Source organism: Numenius arquata, chromosome 2 (genome assembly GCF_964106895.1).
Source record: "Numenius arquata chromosome 2, bNumArq3.hap1.1, whole genome shotgun sequence".
NCBI lineage: Eukaryota > Metazoa > Chordata > Aves > Charadriiformes > Scolopacidae > Numenius > Numenius arquata.
Window position 1 is genome coordinate 26,736,114 of NC_133577.1, and position 26,032 is coordinate 26,762,145.

General features: G+C 41.0%; 1 protein-coding gene across 1 annotated transcript; it reads left to right on the plus strand.

Moving 5' to 3' along the window:
- Positions 1 to 18,075: 18,075 nt before the first annotated feature.
- PIGM (phosphatidylinositol glycan anchor biosynthesis class M) lies at positions 18,076 to 19,335 on the plus strand. Its single transcript, XM_074144224.1, has one exon. It carries the CDS (start codon positions 18,076 to 18,078, stop codon positions 19,333 to 19,335), a length of 1,260 nt encoding a protein of 419 aa, XP_074000325.1.
- The last annotated feature ends 6,697 nt before the right edge of the window (positions 19,336 to 26,032 follow it).

Sequence of the window (26,032 nt, forward strand, 5' to 3'; positions counted from 1 at the left end):
TTCTACATGCTTGGACTGTCTGGGTTAAGAAGCAAAGTCTTCAACCTGTTGTGGACTCCTACAAGTCCTTCTACTATACTTAGGTGGAGGATTGTATCTCACATTTCCCAGCAAACAGCTCACAAGCTGAAGAGGCTGGGTGAGAACAAAAAAAGGTAATTTAAGAAAATAAACAGAACTATTTATCTGAATAAAGAGTTTCTTCCTGGAAACAAAAGGCAAAGTTTAAAGGCTGTCTTCCCTCTCTGAACAGGGAAAGCTGTGTTATTATACACCACAGATCACTGAAGTAAAATTTAAAGACTCACAGAAGTCTCAGGGTTACCTATCTGGACAATCAAAACATATCAGATAGACTTCACTGTTCAAAATTTCTGGCTGGGTTTACTGGTTAGGGATTCTTCATATCTCTTCTACATATATTCAGAATTGGCCACGTTAAAAAAAAAAAAAAAAAGAAAAAAAAAAAAGGTGAGTTGGGAGTATGGGGGAAAAAGTAGGGAGTTTTCTGTATGGATCGGCAGACCTAGAACAGCACAAACTTTATTACTATCCACGAACAACATTTTTTCCCCCTCTTACAACCTCTAAATACAGGGACTTCTGTTAAGATCTTTTTCCACCCTTTGGACCCTTCATTTTTACTTATTATAAACGAGTAAATTTAGCTTATACCATTAGCTCATAAGCTGAACTGCTGAACACTGTCAGTCTGGTTCTGTGGAAAAGCCAACACACAATTGCTACAGCCTTCCTCCTACTGCTCCTGAACAAAGTTCTTCACATGCCTCTCTCATCCTACATGAGATCTTTTTTTAATTACTTTCAGCTAAGATCACAGGTCACAGCTAAAATCTAATTCACAAAGTAGCATTCCCAAGTTCAGTAAGATTAGTTACTAAAAATATAATAGGTCATATTTAAGATCTCCAGTTTAATAAGTATAATTTGAAGAAATTCTTAGAGTTGACTAAGAACAGAGGAACCACACTGGAATGCCAGAAATACCTGGAAACATCATGGAAGAGAAGATCCTCTTAGGTAATCCTTGCTTTCTTTCAACAGGTTATTTGATTGCAGGTTTTTCTACCCAAGTTCTAACAGAATATTATCTATTAAAATGGTTTAAAATAAGTAGGAGAGATAGGCACTACCGTATTAAATTTTGTGGGACAGAATTATCAGTGCCATGCCTTGCAAGACCCAAGAAAGGAATTTTTCACACCTAATTATTCACTTCAAGAATATATGAAAGAAACATAGTATTTCTTTCATCTACCTTTTTCTTCAGTCACATTTTTGTGGACTCACTCACTCCAGTTCTCTGGAGGTAACTACTTCTTTCCACTAATTACAGAGGGAAGAGAAAGAGATGGCTTAGGCTAGACAGCAAACATTCTGTAAGGTAAACCCAGGCCACTGTCATCCAGTTCCATACTGCATAAATATTTCTAAGCCCTTCCTAAAGCAACAGCACACCAAATGCCACTAAGTTCTCAAATCTTCGTAAGGTCAGCTGGTACAGTTCTGCACTATTGACTTAGATTTCACTACAGACTGTCTACACACCCAAAAACTTGATACCCTGCAATATCTTGTTCTAAGAAGAAAACAGAAAAATTGTTGTCATGAATCGTATTTTGTGCTGATGAAGCAAAGAATGAATTTAGCATTTCTTCACCTATGGAGATTTGAACTTTTAAAGGTATCCTGCAAAGGTTGAAAGAATGAAGGCTTAGGTTTACATGGGAACAGAGTTAAGTAGTTCATTAAATTCAATACTTCATAAAATTCTTCGTTACAAATTAACCTCTAAAAGCTAGTAAGTCAAGCATGTAAGACATTTGAGTTAACCCTTCCCCCATCCCACTGCCCGCTATATTCCCCTCCCTATTGCTATTAATCTTTAACTCAGTATCACCATCAAATAGATTTGTCTAGGGATCAGTCTGGGAACAGAAGTTGGAGACAATCTTCAATGACATTCAAATAAAACTGACATTCACATGGAATTATTAATGCTGACCCAAAGTCTTTTTATGCTAACCATAAAAAAAAAACTTCCTACATTACTGATTACTATTTTTTAATCTTCTCTCCAATCGTTTTCTTTGAACTAATCCAAACTAGCAACCGCCTGCCAAGTTTAACTTGTTTTCCTTCAATTTGATATGCATTTAAGCAAAACGCACAATGGAACAACTGAGTAATCCATGTTGTAATCGTTCACTGGACTTTCAGAGAACTACAGTAGCAACATCAGCACATATGTTGATATGTAATCAAAGATATACTATGACGTACATGAGAGTATTAAAAAAATAAAAATCAATGCAATCAGAAATCGTTGGGAAGATTGATAATCAAGATTTTGCCTCGCACTGTTGCTCACATTTGTCTCCTAGATATTCATCTTTTTCCCCTTCCGCCACATACAACACAATATTTACCTTTAGAAAATAAAGGACCCTTCAGATCAGGCTTATTGGGTATGCTTTTGTCGTACAATAGAAGAGCGTGCTGCACTGTATAAGTAAATATTATCTCAAAGTAAACACCTCACACAAATGTACTGACTGTATTTCACTTCTGCTTCATGATTTGTTCTGAACATGGAGGCCCATTTGCTGCCTCTGCTACAGGGATTACACTGCAATCAAGGCCAGAATTAGCACTTACTACCCCAACTCTGCCACTAGCATTCCTCATTTCTCATATCCAAAAAATTAGAAGTGGCCAAGAATGTCAAAGCAAGCAAACCTATCACATGTGCAACCCACTCTACATTAACATATCTGGCTTAACATATATTAAAAAAACACTTTCTATTTTAAGAAACAGAAAACATTTCAGTTCTGAACTTGACTTCCCATTTTATAGGAAATAGCTCATTCTGTCACCTTCTCCATTGCTTTTTGGTAACCCCCAAATCAATATCACGAAGACCAAGTGAGAACACACATACTAGTCTGTTCCTGAGGTTATTATAGATGCTATTGTAAGTGCCTTCATCATACATAGTGTAATGTTTTTTCTTAAATAACCTGACAAATCCATATGGTGTCTGATCCTCTTTGTACCACAGTGTCACTAGCACAAAACATACACCGGCAAAATACATGACTTCACCACCACCACCTGCAGGCAGCTCCTTCCTTGCTCTCATCAGAACAGTGACACCGACAGCACAGATAGATGTCACAGGCCTACAGAAGTCAGGAAGGGAATGAACCTGGATCATTACATCATCACTACGATGTCGACTATGAGCATTCCGAGCAGGGTAGAACAGTGCTCAAAACACTCAGGGTTCCTGCTTACCTGTACCTCCCTGCCCATTAGCAGTACCTGTTATTTTTCAAATATCTCCAGAAGTGAAAACCACAGTGACAGAGTATTGTTTAACCCACTGTTAATGGCTTGAGAAAACCCATAACAATTTATTGCCGTTTAGACAATTATTCTATCACCCAATCACCCCTCCCCACCCAGAAAGGGGAATCGGGGAACACAAAGAAACATGAGGGTTGAAATATAAATAGATTGAATAGACTAAGACTAACTAGTTAACAATAATACTTAAGAACCAGTATTAATCCTGATACTGATATAAGATATACAAGAATTAGACAATTATATCAGTAGGAAGCTGTGCACTCCCAGCAGTGGACAACAAGTGTTGGACACTGCAAGCACAGTGGCTTCGGGAACAAAACAAGGCCTCAGGGGTCCGGCACTGGGGCAAGGAGTTGTCTGGACCGCTGCCATCAAGGGAGAGAGACCTACGCAGCAAACTTTTCTAATTTATATTGAATGTGACGTTCATGGTATGAAATAATCCTGTTGGCAAGCCTGGGTCAAATGCCCAGGCCTTGCTCCTCCTTGTCCCTGCACCTGGCAAGGCTCGAAAACACTAACCTTGAATCCCACAGAGCCTGGCTGGCTGTAAAGTAAATATTTTCACAAATTCAGACACTAGAGTCTTCTAAAAGCGCAGTTTTCCCCAGCATTAGAAGAAAAGTTAGTCCTGTGTTGCTCAACCCAAGACACCAACAGAGAACACCCTGTGGAATAAACACCAGGATTACAAAAATTAATAGACAGTTTCTGTTTTGAAGAATATCCAAGAAAACTTGTTTGCTTTCCCTCCCCTCCAAAGAGAGCAAGAGAAAAGTGACATTATTTTTAAATAGATCTCCAAAATTGGAGAGTTATGGCCAGAGACTCTAAAGGTCCACAAATAAAACATCCAATTTTGATTACTCTGGTAATAAAAATTGTTTATAACATTTGTTTCACCAGTGTTTGTTTGTAAGTTGTTAGGGTTGGAGAATGAGTATTCAGAATGTGTTAATATTTGCCTACAAATTAATACCAATAACCTAGATTAATCTATTAGAACTTCCACCAGTTTACGTGAAAATTTGCTTAGTTTTCTCTTTTAAAACCATTCACACAGAAATGCACAATGCCCCTCTGATTATTATGTCACGTGAAAAGCCACAACCATGGCAAGTCTGAAAGGTATAAGGAGAAACAGACAAAATATTTTAGACTTAGGCTTAAAGACTACTTCCTATCATGCATTTTTTAAGTTCTTAATTCTCCAAGAGGTCAGGTAGATAGACTGATTTATTTCAGTCACAAAATACACACAAAGTTTTGCCTTCGTAGGACATCAAAGGATATGTTGAACTCAAATCTCAACGTAGTACTTGAGGTACTCTTACTTCACTGAAGATTGAACTTTCAAATTCAGAGGAACATCAAAAGGAACACCAAATAAATGAATCTTTCTGGTGTTGATGGTACTATGGGAGGAGCATAGGAATGTCCCCTGGGCAAGTTCAGCTCAGTTTTTTCCTAGACAGTTCTATGGATAGCCTGGCTCTCAGAGAGGAAAACTGGCAAAGCAACCAGCAACTCAACAAATACAACACAAGACCAGAAAAAATGTTCTTGATTTTTCTAACCCTTTGATATGAAGAACTGATGTATCTTTTAACGATACTAATGATTTTAGCAGGAATTAAAACCTGACAGATCAGTCCTCCTGAAGAAGCCCACAGGTTCACTGATGAAGGAGTTTCACTTTTCAACTGCCTCTGTTTTATGTTAGTCAAAAATTACTACAGCACGATTTATACTGTAGATAAAAAATTTTCTTCTAATTCTCAGGAAATATACAGTTACCCCAGAAAGCACTTAAATAGTAAGATTCATTGCAAGTAATTTATGCATTTTGTAGAAGCATGACACATAGTTCAACACAATGCTAATTTTGCACGGTAACAGTCTGGGTTGTTCAAGGAACTCTGAAGGTTTCTATCATCCTTAAATAGCACAGCTCCTTGGTAAGTATCAAGTGCTGACTGACTTGTTATTTCTACAGAAATAATTACCTTACAGTTTGCACAAATAAAAAGCAGTCTAAATATGGAAAACTACTGTTACTTTTCATCGCATCAATATTTCAACCTAATGTATACCTTACTCAGGGGACAGTTTTGTTCTGTATATTTTGGCACAATCAACTCTCTGAAAGATCCATCAAATAAATATCAGATATAGCTGTCCTCTTTCTCTCAAAAGGCAGCCTTTCCTAATCTTCTACTATACACAAACACAGCAGGATCTACTCTGACACAGGATAATCATTGGTTGAATCTCTACTTGCACATATGCAAAGTTTATATCAGCAGACTCAAATTCTGGCAACAACCTGTCAAACTCAGCAATGTGGCAGTCAGCAAGGACAAATATTGAAATTCAGCAGTAACCAGAATGAAGAAAGCCAAACAATACTGAAACAAGTGGCATGCCTGTTGCCAGTTACACTGCAGATATAGAACACTACATATGACTCGTCCCAAGTCTACAAACGTGGCTTGCCTGAACCCTCTACCACGGGTTTACTTTCCTATGATAAGAGTTTTACCATTGAAACACTGAGCGCTCATACCAATGGAGTCTGCCATCAACTTTTGATCCAGGTGCAGCAGACCTGCAGAGCACAAGGGGCCAGACAGCATCCTTGAGTGCATGCAGGAAGGAGAGCGTACTCCAGCACACCAAATGTGGGAAAAATGACAGATTGGTGGCACAGCTGTCACTTTGAATCAACAGTGAACGAATAAGCTCTGAAGGCTGAGTTAAGAGACACATGTACATAAGGTTGGGGGATAGTATCATCTTATATACCAAGGAGGTGACTGAAGTAGGGACAGAACTGTAACTGCTAAAGACAGCACCAAAGACAATATGAATTTTGCTACCAGGTAATTATACTCTGTAGAAGCACCATCATCTGAGATCGTTAGCACAGCAAGAAGGAGAGCTCAAACAGAAAGTGTGCATAAGCAACTAATCCAGCCAAGTAACTGTCAGAGTTTGAACGAAGAGCAGCTAAATAAATATTTAGGAGAGAGAAAACACCAGTCACTGGGGAAAAAAAAAAAAAAAAAAAAAGTGAATTTCCACATACAGCTACTGAAGGTTACATCATCTACAGCTAAGCCTCTAGGGCAGTCTCTCTTTAGCTTATGGTTCTGTAGTGCCACATACAATAGCATCCTAGCCATTATGCACAACAGAATAGGATACTGCAAAAGGAATAATAACGTAGAGTTACTACTCAGGGTTACTTTTCAAGGAGATCTCCCTGCCAAGCTATTAAAAAAAAAAAGCAGCATTAAAAAGACAGAGATGCTCATTTTCCTATAAATGCACTTAAAACTTTTTAGGAAAATCAAGGATTCTTTTCCAAAAAGTATTTAGAAGACCATGCCATCCCTAGAAAATAGAAGAGGGAAGAAGTTTAACAACAGTACAACAGTAATAGTAATACACCACTTAATTCCTAAGGATATCCTACCAGTTTTAAATCATTCATGGAATCACAGAATGATAGGGGCTGGAAAGGACCTCTGGAGATCATCTAGTCCAACTCCCCTGCCAGAGCAGGTTCCTGTGCAACCTGCTCTAGGTGGACCTGTCCAGGCGGATTTTGAATGTCTCCAGAGAAGGAGACTCCACCACCTCCCCGGGCAGCCTGTTCCAGTGCTCTGCCACCCTCAACGTAAAGAAGTTTTCCCACATGTTCAGATGGAACTTCCTATGTTCAAGTTTGTGGCCATTTACTCTTGTCCTGTCACTGGGCACCACTGAAAAAAGACCAGCCCCATCCTTTTGACACCCACCCTTTAAGTATTTATAGGCATTGATCAGATCCCCCCACTTATAAGTGGCCCAGCAATGACTTCTGCCAGCTCCCTCTGCACTCACAGATGCATCCCATCAGGACCCATGGAGTGTGGATATCCAGTTTAATTAATTTATCTCTAACTTGATCTTCCTCAACCAAGGGGAAGTCTTTCTTCATACAGGCTTTTCCTGTTACCTCCAAAGTCTGGGACTCCCGAGGGCTGGCCTGAGCAGCATCCTCTGCCTTCTCTGCATCCTGTCACCATGGCACCTGTCTCATTCAATAGCGGGCCCACATTTTCTCTAGTTTTCCTTTTGCCTTCGATATACTTGAAGAAACCCTTCCTGGTGACCTTGATGCCTCTTGCCAGGTTTAATTCCAAGGAGGCCTTGGCTTTCCTTGTTTCATTCCTGCATAGTCTGATAGCATTCTTGTAATCTTCTCAAGTGGTCAGTCCCTTCTTCTGCGTACTGTAAACTTCCTTCTTCCACTTGAGCTGTTTCAGAAGCTCCCTGCTCAACCATGCAGGTGTCCTGCTTCCCTTGCCTGATTTCTTGCTCTTAGGGATGCACCGATCCTGAGCTTAGAGAAAGTGATATTTGAGTATCAACCAGCTCTCTTGAGCCCCCCTAACTTAAAGAGTACTAACCCCTGGGATTTCTCCAAGCAGTTTCTTGAAGAGGTCAAAGTTACCCCTCCTGAAGTCCAAAGTTGCAATCCTACTTGTTGTTTTGCACATACTACCCATGATCCTGAACTCTATCTTTTCATGATCACTAATCATGAACAGGGATTAAGGCCAAAAGCACAGCAGGTAGCTAAAAGAATGTTTCATTCCCTTTCCAGAGGGAATATTTGCAGTTTTATGCAAACGAGAACGACTAGGTTCTACAAAACTTTCGGAGGACACAGAAACCCAGATAATATTGATTCACATTTTTCCACACACACTATACACCTAGCTAGAAGTATCAACCATTATCCACAGCACTCTTATGAACAAAGCTAACACATTACTTATTTTTTCAACCCAGACCTTTTCTACTTAGGTAGGTAGAGCTTAGACACACTTAGAAGCAAAGTGCAAAAACAGCTTTGGGAAGACCAGAAGATTAGCCATGTCTCTACAGACTAGCACTCCCTAACAGCTGCTCGTCCTACAGCTGTTCCTTCTTTCCAGACAAGGGAAACTAGGAAACCTCACCTGCACTTTCTTCTAGACATCCCCATTCAAGAACAGGAAACCAAACAGACAGAGATACTCCCTCTTCTCTTTCACCATTCCCACAGAAGAAATCCTAAATTCTACACACAGACTTACTGTAGATCCTCACAAACAGCAGCTCTGGAGCACTTCCAGCAGAGTTAGCCTTAGCAGCTGGGTACTGCCTTTTCTAACAGCTGCTTCTAATCAGTTGCACAGCCACAGCTGGGAAAAATAATTAGGCTGCACCATATTACCATGGGGTAAAAGGAATCCCCATGGTTTAATAAAAGCCAACTTTTATTTATTGTCCAAAACAGTGCTTACAGACCTGAATTTATCATAACATAATGCTTCAGTCTTCTTTTTAATTTCTGTGAACAGGTCCCCAAGGCATTATGTCAGCACAAAAATGTAGGTGGCAGGACAAGAACTCCTCAGACAAGCATGTAAGATTTCCACAAAGAAAGCTAAAATCATTCAAAGGCAAGTAGGAGCTCCCATTGACCCCTACATCCACTCTAAGCTATGTCCTATCTTCCTTTTGTTTTCACTGTGACCAGATCAAAACACCATCAAGAAGAAAGAAGGGAGAAGGTTAAGAGGCTTTTTTTAGAGTTTTTAATGTTTGTACCTGGTATTGAAAGTAAGTGCAACAATGTCATCAGGATTACTGATGGAAGAAACATTAAGATGTTTACTGTGGAAAAGGAAAGGGAGCTCTTCATAAGAGTTTTTTTGGTCACACAATATAAAAGAAATTAAGATATTAACTTCTCTGATCCATTGATTAGTTTTGACCATGAAGACAAAAGCAGGATACTGATTCGGAGAATGAATGGTTAAAGGTCATTAGTGTAGATTTAGTACAGCTTGGCAAAGAACAGAGCTCGGAGCCCAGGAGCCCAGCATTCCAAGATAAGGAGCTGGCCTTGTGTATAAGATAGCAGGAACAGCCTGCATGCTAAGGAGGAACCCAATTGTCCGGGTAAAGTGTCCATCTGGTCGGGACCAGTTTCACGGTTTGGGGTCCAGCCAGCCCAGCATTCTAAGCCAAAGGTAAAAGTACACGGTGAAGAAGACTATGAGCCTTCCTCCAGAAGACCCCGGCCCACGACCACCAGGCGACAGTACACATGCGGCAAGGGGAGGAGACTTATGATAATGAGTTCCTAGAAATAATTAGAGTTGTAACGCCTTTTCTTAGAATTTTATAATAACCCAGCCCACATTAATGAATGTGTATGCAGTTAGCTAGGACTGCTGATAAATGATGGGAAGTGGCTTGGTGAGCACTTCCACCAGCTCCCTCAGTACCCCTGGGTGGACCCCATCTGGCCCAATACACTTGTATATGTCTAAGTTGTGTAGCAGGTCGCTACACATTTCCCTTTAGGTTATGGAGGCTTCATGCCCTTAGATTATGGGGGCTTCATTCTGCTCTCTGTCTTCCAGCTCAGAGGGGCTGGGTACCTAGAGAACAACTGGTCTTACTATTAAAGACTGAGGCAAAGAAGGCACTAAGTACCTCAGCCTTTTCCTCATCCTTGGTCACTGTTTCCCCCTGCATCCAATAAAGGATGAAGATTCTCCTTAGCCCTCCTTTTGTTGTCCATAAAACCCAGGGTTGTCCCCCCACTGCTACTGCCGTAGCACAATATTGGACAATATTCAGAGATTAAACTCCCACCAACTTTATGAAAATAGGTATTCAGGTAAAATAGAATTTCCCTACTACAGGAGAAGCAGCAGCACAAACAGCATCTTAACTAGAAAATGAAGTCCATGGAAGGGAATGGGAAAGACTAAGAGAAGCTATGGCTGCTTCTTCCTCAGGAAAAGGTTTGATCAAAACTCTTTTGTTCTTGGATCCCATGGATCCCAACTGTCACCTAAGCTAGAAGAGGCCATGTTTCTAAGTTTCCATAGTTGAGCTACCCATGGAAGTGGTTTGTGTTCCCATGCCAACTTGTGTTGTTCCAAGGGATGGTGGTAAACTTCTGGCCTCAACCACAGCTCCTGTAACTTGAGTCACGGCCCAGAATTCTGCACTTAAAAGAACTTATTTATTTTGGCTGCTAAGACAAAGTAATTCAAACTATTTCTAAACAAATTATTGATGATTACCTCTTATGCCTCTTCATGTCTATGTCCCATCCGTTCTGAAAGTAGTGCTAGGAAAAAACCTAAGCTCCATGCCAGAGGTCGATGTGGTTTGCTTTCTATATTTGATATCTAACTGTCAATCTAAAAAACAAGACCAGAGGTTCAGAATACAGTTTTGTGTCTCATCCATCTACCTCAATATGGAGGGAACTGGGTATTAGTGGAGGTCTAACTTAGGCTCAGAAGATAGATTTCCCTACCCGCCAAGCTTCTAACTACAGACTGTCCTTTACATTTGATGAAAGAAGAATCGTATGAGAAGACTAAAACAAATAGATTCCAAGTTTTGTCTCTTCTCCAAAGAGCTGGAAAACATTGAATTAACTGGTTATAAACTAAAAATACACAAAATGTTTCCTTTAATCACCTAAAAATCAACTATCGTGACTGTATGCTGTTTAGGACACTTATGGCTGGCTGCACGGATGGGTAATGGCTCTTGAGTCAAGGGCATCTCAGATGCTGACATGCAAAATCTAATCTCCTCACTTATATAAGGGTCACAAATGTTATTACTTTAACAGAGGATGGATCCCCTACATTCACATTCTCAGGCTCCACTACTCCACATTTCAGACAGAAAGAGAGGTATCTAAAGAGATTTTAAAATGTGGACATTCAGAAAGACACAGCTATTACTCTTTAAGTATGCTTATCAGACATATATGTAACAAATTTATATATACAGTAAACATAATTAGATCTATAGTTTTAGGGTATAAATACGTATACACATATTTATAAATACGTGTCCATAAAATTGGACATAAAATCCAATCCATGTCCATAAAATCCTCTAACAGAGACTTCACCAGTTCTCAATACCTATTGCTTCACTTGCACCTTCAAAAATTGGCAAGAAATTATGCTTAACACAATTAGACTTAGCCTTTTACAGGTGCTGGAAACTCATACTTTCTGGGTGTGCCGTTGGGCTCTGCAAAATGCTCAAAATCAGCAGTCCCATGCCAGGAACTCTCCATCTTCCAATAACCTCCTAAATCCATAACTTGTCATGGCTCCAGCTTCTCTCCTGCCTGGGCTTTCATCAGCTCTCTCTATGCATCCTTTTGTTAGCAGAAGTAGATAGATAAAAAAAGCAAAGGAAATTCAACTCATTTCTTTGTTGCATACTCCTATTTCTGGAACCTTAATCCACTGAGCTGCCTGCCCCACTAGCTACTGCTATAGCAGTAATGTAAAAAGGGGTAAAGCACTTCTGTTTGGCATTTAAAGTCAGGCAGTGAGAGAGCTGGGCATTTCCCAACTCAGAAGCAGGTAACTCCCTTTTAGCATACCGCACTTCAGATACATCACTGCCTTAAATCAAAACAGGCAATACTTTCTGGAATATCTCCCTAGGCCAGCATCATACTTGAGTGGACTAATTCTTGCTGACTAACTTGCCACATGTGTTTTCTCAGCCATAGTATTTTTTCCAAAATGCTGATTTTGAACAGGTTTCCCTACAGATTAATTTTTATCCAGTACTTATTTTCCCTGAAGGGCTAGCATTTTACCTAGCACACTGACATACAATCAGCATAACCACTCCAAGCAGAACTTGGCAAACACCACTTAAACCATATTGTGCAAAACCATAATGTAGTGGGAAAAAAAAAATCCTTTACAAGTCTGATCACATTCTCTGAATATCCACATTTTTAGAATAATGTGTGAATAAAGGTATAGATTTATCAAGCAGTTTTAAGTAATCACATTAACAGAAAAAGTTTAAGGGAGTAGTAGTGGTCTTATATTTAAAATAGTGATTTTCTTCTATGAAGAGTTCTAATGTGTTTTTTCATCTTATTTTTGCAAAACCTCCTGCATTATTCATTTCAGTATTAAAACAGGAATGAACACTTCATTACATAATCTTAACCATACTTTCCTTCTGCCAATAATATTTAAAGTTCAACACTACAAATATTTGAAAGGCATCAATCATATTTGCAAAAACAATTTATTTTATCAAGCCCAAAATATCTAACATAAAAGTGTTAGTCACTTTTTCTATCAAATTTCATGTGCTGCAAAAAACAGATTGTACTAATCACCTTATCAAAATTTTTCTGACAGTTTAGAAATATATTAAGTAGGAGTATTTCTCATGTAAGGAAACATTCTGGGTTCAAAACCCAAGAAAATTAAATGGGAACTCTAACAAATTACAATACAGTAATCTCCCCTTTCAGAAGTCTGAAGTCCATATATCAGCTATTGTCCAAGATCTTCCTTCCTATATATCTAAAGTACTCAGCTTTCCTTCTACCTTCTACACATATAGACTTATGTCACAGCACATAGAACCATAGAATTGTTGAGGTTGGAAGGGACCTTTAAGATTATCTAGTCCAACCATCAACATAACTCTGATAAAAAACCATCACTAAACCATGCCACTCAGCACTATGTCAACCCGTCTTTTAAATACCTCCAGGGATGGTGCCTCAACCACTTCCCTGGGCAGCCCATTCCAATGCTTAGTAACCCTTTCAGTGTAAAAATTTTTCCTAATATCCATCCTAAACCTCCCCTGGTGCAACTTGAGGCCATTTCCTCTTCTCCTATCGCCTGTGACTTGGGAGAAGAGACCAACCCCCGCCTCTCTACACCCTCCTTTCAGGTAGTTGTAGAGAGCGATAAGGTCTCCCCTCAGCCTCCTTTTCTCTAGGCTGAACAACCCCAGCTCCCTCAGCCTCTCCTCATAAGACTTACTCTCCAGACCCCTCACCAGCTTCGTTGCCCTTCTCTGGACCTGCTCCAGCACCTCAATGTCTTTTTTGTGGTAAAGGGCCCAAAACTTAACACAGTACTCGAGGTGAGCCCTCACCAGTGGCAAGTAGAAGGGGACGATCACCTCCTGAGTCCTACTCACCACGCTGTTCCTGATACAGGCCAGGATGCTGTTGGCCTTCTTGGCCACCTGGGCACACTGCTGGCTCCTGTTCAGCCGACAGTCGACCAACACCCCCAGGTCCTTTTCTGCCAGGCAGCTCTCCAGCCACTCTTCCCCAAGCCTGTAGCGATGCATGGGGTTGTTGTGACCCAAGTGCAGGACCTGGCATTTGGCCTTGTTGACCCTCATCCCATTGGCCTCGGCCCATTGATCCAGCCTGTCCAGATCCCTCTGCAAAGCCTTTCTACCCTCCAGCAGGTCGACACTCCCACCCAACTTGGTGTCATCTGCGAACTTACTGAGGGTGCATTCGATCCCCATGTCCAGATCATTGATAAATTTGTTAAAGAGAATCGGGCCCAATAGAGAGCCCTCGGGTACACCACTTGTGACTGGCTGCCAACTTGATTTAACTCCATTCACCACCACTCTCTGGGCCCGGCCCTTCAGCCAGTTTTTAACCCAGTGGAGAATACTCCCATGGGCAGCCAGTTTCTCCAAGAGGATACTGTGGGAGACTGAAAAATAAATTTTTCCAAGCTCAGCCTCATTTCTTTCCTCTCCACCTTGAATCCAATTAATGAACCAACACAAACCATTTGTAAACATTTAAAAAAAACCCAGAAGGAACAAACTACTGGACACAGCAAGAGCAGAGGGGAAGGACTGCTCAGAGGCCAAGCAGCAGACAGGGTTCAGGGCTTGACTCACACTCCAGTGAGTGCTGCTGGACCCCGACAGCTCCTCCAGCCAGTGATGCACAATAAGACAATTTATTAAAAAAATTATTAGTTATTATGATCAAATTTTATCTCTTAACTCAATAACAAAATCTCAAAGTATAGCTAGCCATTAACAATTAGCTAACTGCAGAAGAGACTTGCACAAGAAGTCCCCCTCAGATCTCAGCAGAATGAGCTAAACTATGGCATGGGAAAGGATCCTCCTACTGCCTGCCTCCTATGAAGCCTCTTCATAGAAGTGATCCTTCTTCCATAACTTCTCAGATATTTAAGCTCCTTTAGCCTCCTAGGCCACCTGAAACTTAGTAAGGTTCTCACTTTAATCCAACATGGAAGTTGGATTGATGAAAGAATTCATCTTTCCTTACACTGCTACCAACCGCTCTATCTCCCTTATGTTACTTCAAAGCACTGCTACCAGAATCATCTTCTAATTCATTGTCAACTTCTTCACACCCCTTCACTAGCCTCCTTATTCTCCTCCAACTTCTCAAATGTAATGTTAGTCCCTCCAATATTTAGCCATACTGTATCCATCAGATCTAGTTTTTAACCATGCATTCATCTTTGCTTGTCAATGAAAGCAGCCTCAGCTTACCCCTCCTCAAAACTAATCTTCTACCACAGCGTGGTTAGTAAACCCCCAAAAGACAAGTACATGACTCACTGTGATGACTGCTCCTGACTGACCAGGAACCAACTTGTCACCCTCTACCTCACTCATCAGCTGTCACCCTCCAGTTGTACCTTGGTTTTCAGATGGTAAAAACTTTCATTATATGATAGAGCACTTCACATAACAAGGCCGCAGTTTCATTGTCCTTGCACTGTTACTACTGCTGTGTAAATCTTAACTAATGATAGGGCGTGTGAGGTAGTTTCTGGAATGTATGTCCCAGTGCTGATGAAGTACTCTCCATTGCAGAAGATGAAGACAGGAGAAGTTAACATTTGAGAACGGGCTTATCATCCCCTGTCATGGGCATGCAACAGAAGCACATACATAATGTAACCCTAGTTTATAAAATATCAGATGGTACCATCTTCGAGACTGTATAAACCTAATGTACAGTAGGTAATGGGAAAGAAATGGTTATACACATGTGCATATGTATGTATATATGCATTGCTATTTGGTTAATATTTTATGCACGGTTATGGCTGACTCCACACTTTTCTTCATACTGTTTGTATCTTTGTGTGCACCAGAATCAATCAGCTTCAGTCCCAGCAGTTCTATTAGTTTTTATCTCCGAGCATTTTCTAAAAGTGGCTCCTGGTGGCTTGTATAAATAAAAGCAGCATTTTTCAGGAATAACAGATTTATAACTTTAATAAGACTGCCCTCCTTCCTGCATTGAAATCTACAGTACATGACAAATCAGGTTAAGCAAGCTGGTATCAAATCTGAAGCCAAACACATTTTTGCGCCAAAACTTAATTCTCTGAAGAGCTTCAAGCTTATTTTCAAGATGATAAATTATTGATAAGGAAAATCAATTCTTTTCCAGCTCAGACAATATCATACAGTCACAGTATATACAACAATAGCAATGGTAGCTTTTCTGTTTTATTAACTTCACAACCCTTTAGAATTAAATTACCTACCTATTCCTCTTTAGAATCCAGATAAACAGTCACTTCGGACAGCTTCACAATTTCTGTTAACTTCAGATGAGAATAAAATATTTGTCTGAAAACAGACTGTCAGACAAAAAACAGTTGACACCTGCAAACTCCTGTTTATTCATTTAACTAATATTATTAAACCAAAATCACTAAACTTAGACACTTCAGCAAATAAACTGCAATGCATTCTGTTCTGACAATAAACAGTTTCTTCAAAGGATCTGAAATAATTAAATATATTCCACCCAAAGAAGCAACAGAAGAATCACAAACAATTCTAGGAGAAATAGGCAGATGCCAAGAACAGTTCTTTGCGAGCAATAACCTTCCCGAAACAAAAATCTTAGGAGTATCTGCATGCATACTTTTGTTTAGACTTGTAGTTCCATGGAATATCAAGAGATTTCAGTCCCAGTGATTTTATTAAGTTTCTGTCTTCTAGGATTTCCAGAGGATATCTTGGGCTATCAAAGTATATCAAAGGATAAGGTGACGTAACCTTCTATAAAAGTATCCCAACCGTTATAGTACAAGATACATAAGAAGGAGATAAAACAATGTTTACAAATCTTTCCTGTTCTAAAGTACAACAGCAGTAGTAAGCAATTATTTACAAAGGAACAAAACCATCCTCATGCCCTATCCCAAAAATACTCTAACCGTCAGTTTTAGGACGTGATGTCATATGGTGACAGTCTCTTGAGCTTTCCTGTTGAAGATGGCCAGTTTATTGTATAATATGTAAATATCTGGTGACCTATACAGACAGAGGAAAACCTGATTCTCCAGCTTAGTTAGTTACTATGCTTCTCCAGACGGACAGCCTATACATCATCGTATTATTATGCAAAGTAAAACAGTCTTAACAGATAAAAATGAATAGCTGTGTGCACACAAACAGAAATATCTTTTGTCCCCTGAGTAGCCTACCAGTTAGGACACCCTCCAAGACTTCTGTGCCAAATGCAAAAAATCTGCTCCCAGTTCTCTGATGAGCATCCCCAGAAGAGAGAAAAAGCAGATTCTTTTCTTTAAGCAGTGTGAGCCAGCAAAGCAGTAGCTCCCAAAATGTTCCCAAATGAAACCATTCAGCAAAAAGAATGCAGTTGCAATCAACTACTAAACAAGCAAATGCACATTTTTTTGATGAATACAGTGTCTCTAAAAAAAAACCTACTCAGTTCTAATATGAAACCCATAATATTGGTAAGTAATAAATACCTGTTCTTTGGTGAGCCACAATTTAAATGTGAGATACAATCTATAGCAAATATCTAGACAGGAAAACTATTTGAAAAACATACAAAACCCCTCAAAATAGAGGGAATTAATTTCTTTGTTGTAAAGAACTCTTTCTAAGGTCTGATTTTTATGGCACTGTTTCTGATATAAGTAAATGAGAAAATTACTGTGGAAGGAAGCTTACCTAAGTGCTTTAGAGAGAGCTCATAGGTCAAGGCAAAACAGCCATTTGCAGAAGGTAAATAACAGGTGTTATTTTTCCTCCTTCTTCTTACTTAACTGCTATTGCATATGTTGTTGCCTCTCTGCCCATACAGCCTTACAGACCCGCGCTGCAGGCTGCTGCCTACCCTTGGGAGGGTGAAGGCGCAGCAGCAGTGCGTGTGGCGAGGCCCAGCAGCTCTTTCTACACCTTGACAAAGGTGCCCATCCTCTAGCAAGGCTCCCAGCCAACGCTGCGGGACCGCGCTTACTGCGGCTGGGCACCGCAGTCTATCGGAATAAATATAAACCACCACAGTAACAACACCCCAACTCCAACGCGGCAAGGGCACACAGCTCCACACGCCACCTCCTGTCCGCACATGCGTTACCGCGGCGGGGCAGCTCGGCAGCGCTCCCCCTGCCTACATCCCACCGCCTCACGGGGCGGCGCACACCCACGCCCGCAGCGCCGACCGGCGGGACGCTCTGCGGGGACCATCCGGCCCCGAGACGGGCCCACGCCCCGCCCTTCCTCCAGCACTCCCGCTTGAGGCAACGACCGCGGGACCGCACTCCCGCCCGGGCCAGGGCAACGGCTTCAACGGCCGCATCACGCACGCGCCGCCGGCCAACAGCAACGGCTGCCGCGCGCACGCGCAATGCCGCCTTTCTCCCTACACACACGGACACCGGGGCGGAAGCCGAGGCCGAGCGCGGCCGGTCGCCTCCGCCACTGCGGGGCACCCGCGCCCACCGGCGGCGGTTGGGTCTTGCGGGGCGGATGGCGGTGGGGCGGCCGGGAGTGGGCACGGCACTGGGTGCCGGGCTGCTGGCGAGGCTGGGCCTGGTGCTGTACGGCCTGCAGCAGGACAGAGCCATGCGGGTGCGGTACACCGACGTCGACTACCGGGTTTTCACCGACGCGGCGCGGCTGGTGACTGAGGGGCGGTCGCCCTACCGGCGGGCCACGTACCGCTACACCCCGCTCCTGGCCTGGCTCCTGACGCCCAACGTCTACCTGACCGAGGTCTTCGGGAAGCTGCTCTTCGTGGCGGGGGACGTGGCGGCTGCTGTCGTCGCCTACCGGGCCCTGCGGCGCCGAGGGGTCGCCGCCGGTCAGGCCTGCGGGTGCTGCGCCGCCGCCTGGCTCCTGAACCCTCTGCCCATGGCCGTCTCCAGCCGGGGCAACGCGGAGGCCCTGGTCGTGCTGCTGGTGCTCTCCACTCTCTACTTCGTGGAGGGGGGGAGCATAGGGAAGGCCGCAGCCTGCTATGGGCTGGCTGTGCACATGAAAATATACCCGCTGACCTACGCGCTGCCCATAGCGCTCCACCTGCAGAGCAAACGGTGCAGCAGGGAAGGGGCAGTAGGTACGGGGTGTGACAAAAAAGCAAAATTTACGTTTGTAGGCTACCTCTGGCACCTTTTTGTAAAGATCCCGAACCGCGATGTGCTGGTTTTTGGAACAGTTGCTGGATCTGTGCTGGCTGCATTGACTGTTGCGTTTTATCACCTCTATGGCTGGGAGTTTTTGGAGCATGCCTACCTTTATCACCTGACCAGGAGGGATATCCGTCATAACTTCTCTCCCTATTTCTACATGTTGTACTTAACTGCAGAGAGCAAATGGAGTTTTGCCCTTGGGCTTGCAGCTTTCCTCCCCCAGCTGCTTTTGCTCCTGGCTGTTTCCATAGCATTTTACAGAGACCTTGCCTTCTGTTGTTTCCTACACACTGCTATTTTTGTGAGTTTTAACAAGGTATGCACATCCCAGTACTTTGTGTGGTATCTCTGCCTTTTACCCCTCATAATGCCCAGTGTTAAGATGTCCTGGCGTCGTGGTGTGCTGCTTCTCTTTCTGTGGTTTGTTGGACAAGGCCTGTGGCTTGCTCCTGCATACTTCCTGGAGTTCAAAGGGCATAACACTTTTTTACTTATATGGTTGGCAGGCTTGGCTTTCCTCTTTATTAATAGCCTCATAATTGCTCAGATTATTTCACATTATCAAAAAGAAGTACAAGTTGCAAAAAAACAACAGTAATAAACAGGCCAAAATCCAGAAACAGTGCTACTGTCTTTGATAAGCCTTCTCATACCATCAGCACTTTAATATAAATGTGTATGCATTGTATTAAAGTATGTTGTACGTAAATAATACTTTATCAGGACCGTGAGGGCACTGATAGGCCTTAGTCTCCCAGAGCAGCCCCAGTCCTGCCGTGAGCAGTATCTGCAGGTGTACCTGTCACCCACATGGACCTTCAAACTGCGTTGTAACCTTCTCTCCAGAACTGTCTCCAGGCCTGTCTCCTGCTGCTCCTGACTGGACTGCCTAGTAGGACCCTGGACTGGTTCATCACATACCATGTCTAGGGCTGTGAGTGGACTCTGTTACCAGCACCCATCTCTGCCTGCCATCTCCAGACAGAGTGTGACTGCGCCCTTGTCAGTGAGGGTACCACCTGTGCCAGAGTCACCCTCAGCCACGTACCCCCTTGTGAGGCTGCCCCAATCTTCTTATTCCCTCGTATCCTTTTTCTCATTGTTACTTTACTTTTTGAGGGCCGTGGTCTCTGCCTAGGAAAAAACAGGAGATTATAAAAGGATGTTGGAGTTTGACCTTGTACATTCCAGTAAGTGGGTGGGCTGTTTTGAAAGGGTTAAGCTAATGAATAAATATAAGGCAATCACATAATATGTACGCTGGGTTTTCTTTTTTTCTTTTCACAGTAACATTTTAGCTATACAGTGTTTGTGTTTTTTCCAGTGTCTGGTTTTTCTTCAGTGAAGTAGGAAAAAAGTGGTTATTTCATACAAGTTATTAACTCCTTGAAATTTTTAATTTATTTTAGAATTCAGATATGCCGGCTCATTCAGATACTGATTTTTGCCTTTTCAGTGCTGTTTGAATTTTTGAACAGATCTATTCGTCTTGTGCTTAGAGATGTGATTTAGTGGTAGAATTGGCAGTGTTTAGTTAATGGTTGGACTCGGTGATCTTAAAGGTCCTTTCCAACTTAAATGATTCTTTGGAGGAAGATTTTTCCAAATACCTGTCTTGGATCGCAGAGATGTATAAAACAAAAATACGTGTCCCTTGCTGCCACAATCTAAAGAAGAGGCCACTGCTTTAAACTGTAGTTAATTAGCAGTAATTGTGGATGTTAACAGTATCAAATGCAGAGTCACAGGTACAGCTAGAATGGCACCTGTGTCCCAAAATCACTAGAGTTTATACCAAAAAGTAATTGGAAATGCAGTTTCTCAGTAGTTCAGTGCCTCTGTGATTAAAAAAAAATAATGAAAAAGTGAAAGGAGTTGAGGAAGTGAAGCAGTTGCCAGAAGAAAAGGAAAGTTTTAAAATAGGAAGCTGTACAGCCTGTCAAAACAAGGTATTTATTCCCAGATAAGACACAGGATGTGGAATTGAGTGTCAGGTGGTAGTGAGAGGAGTTCAGAGACAATTCAGAGTCAATACTCTCCTAAGACAATCCTACATCAGGTCTGGTGTACACAGCCCTTGATACAGGTGGAAACTGGTGATGTATTTTTTAATCTTGTGTTTAAACAGGCATATGCCAAATTTAAGAATTTTCATATTTGCCTCAGCTTTTAGTTACATCCTGCAGGAAAGCAAAACCCTTGTGTGTAACAGAGCAGAGCTTCAAGGCAAAATAACTTCAAGCACTCGAAGGGATTCCCAGTGTTAGTGGGAAAGTCTGTGGCCAAGCGGGTTTGCCTTCCAGGTTCACGCTTGCCATGCTGCCTCCCTGAACCCTGCGGTCCCCTGAGGCAGCCCTTGGCCCCAGGGCTGCAGCAGTTTCCTGGCTTTCTTACGTGCAGGGTTTTCTTTCCTGGTTGTAGTTTTACCTTGTGAGGCTGAATTGCAGCCTTTTGATCTGTGACTTTTCCCTGTTGCTTGTCGGCCCCGTTGAGGTGGTTACATGAAAGGAGAGGAAGTCCCTGAGCCCCAGCAGCCAAAGCGGGTGTTAGCAGGAGATGTGACGATGTCCTTACGCTGCCCTGGCCCAATTCAGCCATTCTGATGTTGTGTTAGGAGGAAGGATGATTTCTCCACTCAGAACGGTGGGGAGAAATGCCTTCACATTGTGAAGATCCTGCCAGCCTCCTCTTTGTAAATCCAGTGGGTATTCTTTTGACAAACTGTCTTGGGTTTTCAGGCAGGTCTTACAGACGCAGCAATGATTTCCTTCCCCTGGCTTTGCCCGGGATGAAGGAAGAAAGACTCCTAGCACCAGCTTGTCTACATCTTCCTCAGGAGGTTTATCACTCAAAAGACTGGTGGCACAAGCTGCATTCAGACACAATTTAGTTCCATATTAATCACCAAAACATTTTGTATGTTCTGTGAGTGTGTTAAGAAAAAGTGTCCTGTGTGGTTTTATTTTCCATGGTAGAGTTTGACACTCCCAGTTAGTGTTTCACTAGAAGACTGAAAAGGCTCTTCTGTGCCAATACCTCTATTTCTTTCATCCCAGCGTGCAGGCAAAAGCTCATTTTCCCTTGCAACTGATCTTCTATTACCTGTTATACATTTTTCTGTTGCAAATAGCATGTTTTCTTCCCCCAAAGCAATGTTTCATATCTCTTTAACAGACCTAATTATGCTGTTTCCAGACCTTTCCACTCCCCTATTTCCCCCTACTGTTGGCAAAGAAAGTAAATGAAAGCCAAAAGGCATTTCCAGCTTCAAAAACCTTTAAAAAAATTGCATTTCAGGTTACTGTATTCGTGACAGAATTGTAATGTTTTTTCTTAGGTAAGAAGTAATTTCCTTGCGACAAATCCATTCTCGATTTATTAATAGCTAAATCATTTTGAGGCCTTTGGAAGGCACGTTCTGCAGCAACAGGGACTGAAGAGTACCTTCCCTTTGTAGGTCAATACCAGCCCCTCAGCAAGGATTTGAGAAAGTCGTGCATAAATAAGTTATAAAAAGGCTTTTATACAAACTGAGATTTATAGTCATCAGTTTAATAATCCAGTACGAGTCTCTCTTTTTACAGTTGTTTTTTAAGTAAGATAGTCACCCAAATGTGTTTGGGATTTAGAAATAATTCAGTGAATCATAAAAATCTAGGTGGGAGAAATGAACTGAAAGAGACGAACAGGAGAGATATTTGAGAGTTTAGATTTTGCCAATTGCGTTAGATAGTTAAATGGAATTGAATAACTTTATTCACTGATAAAAAGCATTAAATCAAAATAATTGTAACCAAGTGCGGAACAAGTTATAATTCATGAACAAGTCATGGTGATTAATTATAATGCCCTTAAAATTTACCAAATTCATTTCCTATGGAACATTTATTGCTTTTGACGGTGTGCTAATTCTTTTGCTTAATAATTTTATGTCCATTTATCTTCTGGTAATTAGGAACTGAAGTGTCTGAATGGTAGCTTTCATTCCCTACTGTGTGTTGCAAAATTGTAATGCTGTCTATTTATTAAAAAAAGGTTGAAGTGCCCAATGAAATGTGTCTGATTTGCACAAATTTTTCACATTGCACTGGATTCACAGGTGACTTTAGTCAAAGCTTCGGCATTTAACTGAAAATTTGCTGTAAAATTTATAAATGGAGTTACTCAAATAACAAGGTAAACAAAAATATAATAATAAATGCTTTATTAAGTTTTAGTATGAGTATGCTTAATTACCGTCTCTGACACAACCACCATGTACTTGGTCCTTATTAAGTAACTGCCCTGTCTGTGCTACTGGCATTGTATTGACTCCTGTGGTAGTAAAGGCAGCAAATACGTGCTCTAAACTGAGCTCATCAGTTTCTTTTTCAAAGAAACCTTGAAACTTTTATATTTAACAGCAAGGGGAAACTCCAATGTTCTTCCTAAGGTTTTCTAGAGAAAGCAAATGTAAAAGACAGTAAATTATGAGCAAATTGTTCCTTTTTTTTTAGCTGAGAAGAAGAAGGCATCTTTTTTTAACAGGCTGCAGAAATACATAGTGAATACATGGAACTCAGAAAGTATATTCTTCATATATTTCCCAAAGACAGCCACAGAATGCATATCCTAATGATAGCAGCATTATGGAATAGGATTATCCTGAATTTAGGACAAACCCTTTACTCAAACTGAAACCCAACCACTCATGCAACTTCCTTGCTTAAGGGCACATTTATGTGCACCATATGCACAAACCTAAACATTTGCCTGCACATACAGAAGCAAAAAGAAACGTACCAGTCAAGACACCTTTGAATAACACGCTTTTTTGGAGCTGTCCTCTGTAAAACGGGTTTCTTAAATGTTTCTTATTTTCAGCACTCAAAATCTCTAGTGACTCGAAAATTTGAATCGCGTAAATTCTGATGCATATGGAAAGTAAAAGCCTACGCAGCAGGGATCTTGAGTTGTAACAGGCACGTTCAAGAATCAACTAATTTTGACTGTACTTGAAGGCTCTCATTATACCAGTATCCTGATGCTCTTCATCACAACAATCTGCACTGGTCACATTATTTATGTAGGAGCCTTGCTTCAGTCTTTATGCAGGATGAATACATTTTGTATTAGTAAAAGTATCAGAAAGTTAACAATTTTTCTTGACGAAGCAGTACCATTTTTGTTGGGTTTTTTTAATTACGTTACTTTTCTCTAAGGATCTTAATAAATCCATGCAATCCATGCATTTTTTTTAATAAGTTTTAAGTCTCTGTTTCATTGAACGCCATCCAGTATATATAAAGAAGACCAAAATTTGTCTTTTTTTAACAGTGTAAGTCAATAGTATCTTGTTTCAGCAGAATTCCTGATAACTCTCCTTCCTGGCACATGCTGAGGCAGGAATGGGCTTCTGCAGAAACAAGAGGTTGCTTATTGGAGGCAATCTTACTTAATGTAGATAAAGCTTTAGCTTCAGCCTCTTCTTATTCTTAGAGCTTAACTTTGAGCCTTTAACATTCTCTTCAGATAAAACATTTCATAGCTTGCATGTAAAGAAATGACAGATAAGAGATCCTCACTATTTCCTGTGGAAATTGGTGGGGAAGCAAACTAGAACATCTGTGGAAAAATATCTAAAGGAAATGTCTGTATCTGATTATATATATATATGAGGACAGAACTTCAGCCTTGGAAATCTGCTGAAATGCAGGCAAATTGAGCAGTAAGCTCATACTGTGAAACCTACATTATTTATATGAAGGGTATTCTATCAAATGTGCTTTCCCTTTTTACAGGAGGAAAATGAAATCTTGATAGCAATTACCAGGCTGGATGAACATAACTTTGTCTCCTTCACATTTTCATAAGGGGGTCTATAGGGTGTTACATCCTACAGTAGCACTTGTGGAGTTGTACAGGTGTGACGTGTAATAAGCTGTCGATAGGCAATATTGTTGGTGAGGCAAGAGAGAGTATTAGTAAGCAGTCACTCTGAAACTGCTTTTTGAAGGTTAACTCAAGTAAAATCTGATTTCTGCTTCACAAGTCAGCAGCTATGTTAATAAAGATGGTACTGTTTTGACAGTAATTTTCCAAGGAGGGTGGCACTCTGTGGCCCATATGCTTCCATTCTGTGCAAAAGAACATTAATTCAAATCCCCTGGTTCTCTGACAGTCAACATTTTTTTAATCTATCCCCTGTCCCTCCCACTGATCCAATAGATTGAATTAACCAGGAAGCAGGGTTAGAAAATTAAGTGGAAAACAAAGTATGATTATCCTTCCTTTATTTTCCACACTGTATAGTGTGAATATGTTGAATAATTAAGAAGATTACCTTTTGGAACACAGTCCATTTGAGCTAGGTGTTAGAGTACTTGGTTAATATAAGGTATTTTACCCAAATGCATCTGAGGGAAAACTGACTGAATGGGCTTACGTGGACTTTTGTCAAATGATAGTAAAGCTACTGATAGTTTATGTCAGCTTCAATATTAGCAATATTTTGCCATATCTTTATGTTACAACAACAATATAACAACTAAAAAGTTAACCAAAAATAGCAATACTTGTAAATTCCAGTTTCAATCTTCTCTTACTCAAAAGTTTGGAGGACATACATAGCCATAAACTCACTAAAGGAGAACAAATGCTGTATCACACAGCATTAATAATTCATTAATAATTATTTCTTTCCTATAGCTGACATCTTCCTGAAGAAATTAGCACTTTTTTTTTTTTAATACAGTCTGGAAATTCACATGAGTAACAAGTACTTCTCCACCTTAAAACCGTCAGATGTATTTGAAAATAGATTTTAATTACCATTAGCACTTCCAAGTTTAGTGCTGGCAACAGCCAGCCTGTTAATTCCAGCAGTACAGGAACTGAAGTCATGACCAATTTTCCTTCATGCTCTAATAAACTGGTTGATTAAGTATAAGAAAGTTTGTTGCTGGAAGTGAACCAAATGTTGTTTGTGCACTGGAAATAAATACTGCATGGGTAGGGACAAAATATACGTGTGCAGGATGGAGCAAAGTGATCAAGAAACAAGGGCAAAAGTGAGGTCCCGGAGACCTTGACTATTGTCTTGCCTTTGCCCCTAATTTATCATTAACAAATGATTTCAGCTTGCTGTGATGTTTTCCTCTGCTGCTTTTGGTTGCTTGATCCATTTAAATGGCAACTTATTCAAGCCATGATGTGTCTCCTAATCCATTCCTGTAACACACTGCCATGAAGTGGTTGCAGTCTTGTTTGAAACAGTTGTGAACCTGATTGTTACTAAACCGTAAACACTTAACTAA

Bases quoted from the DNA above. Each gene is read 5' to 3' on its own strand.
- PIGM (XM_074144224.1), top strand. From the start codon at position 18,076: ATGGCGGTGGGGCGGCCGGGAGTGGGCACGGCACTGGGTGCCGGGCTG.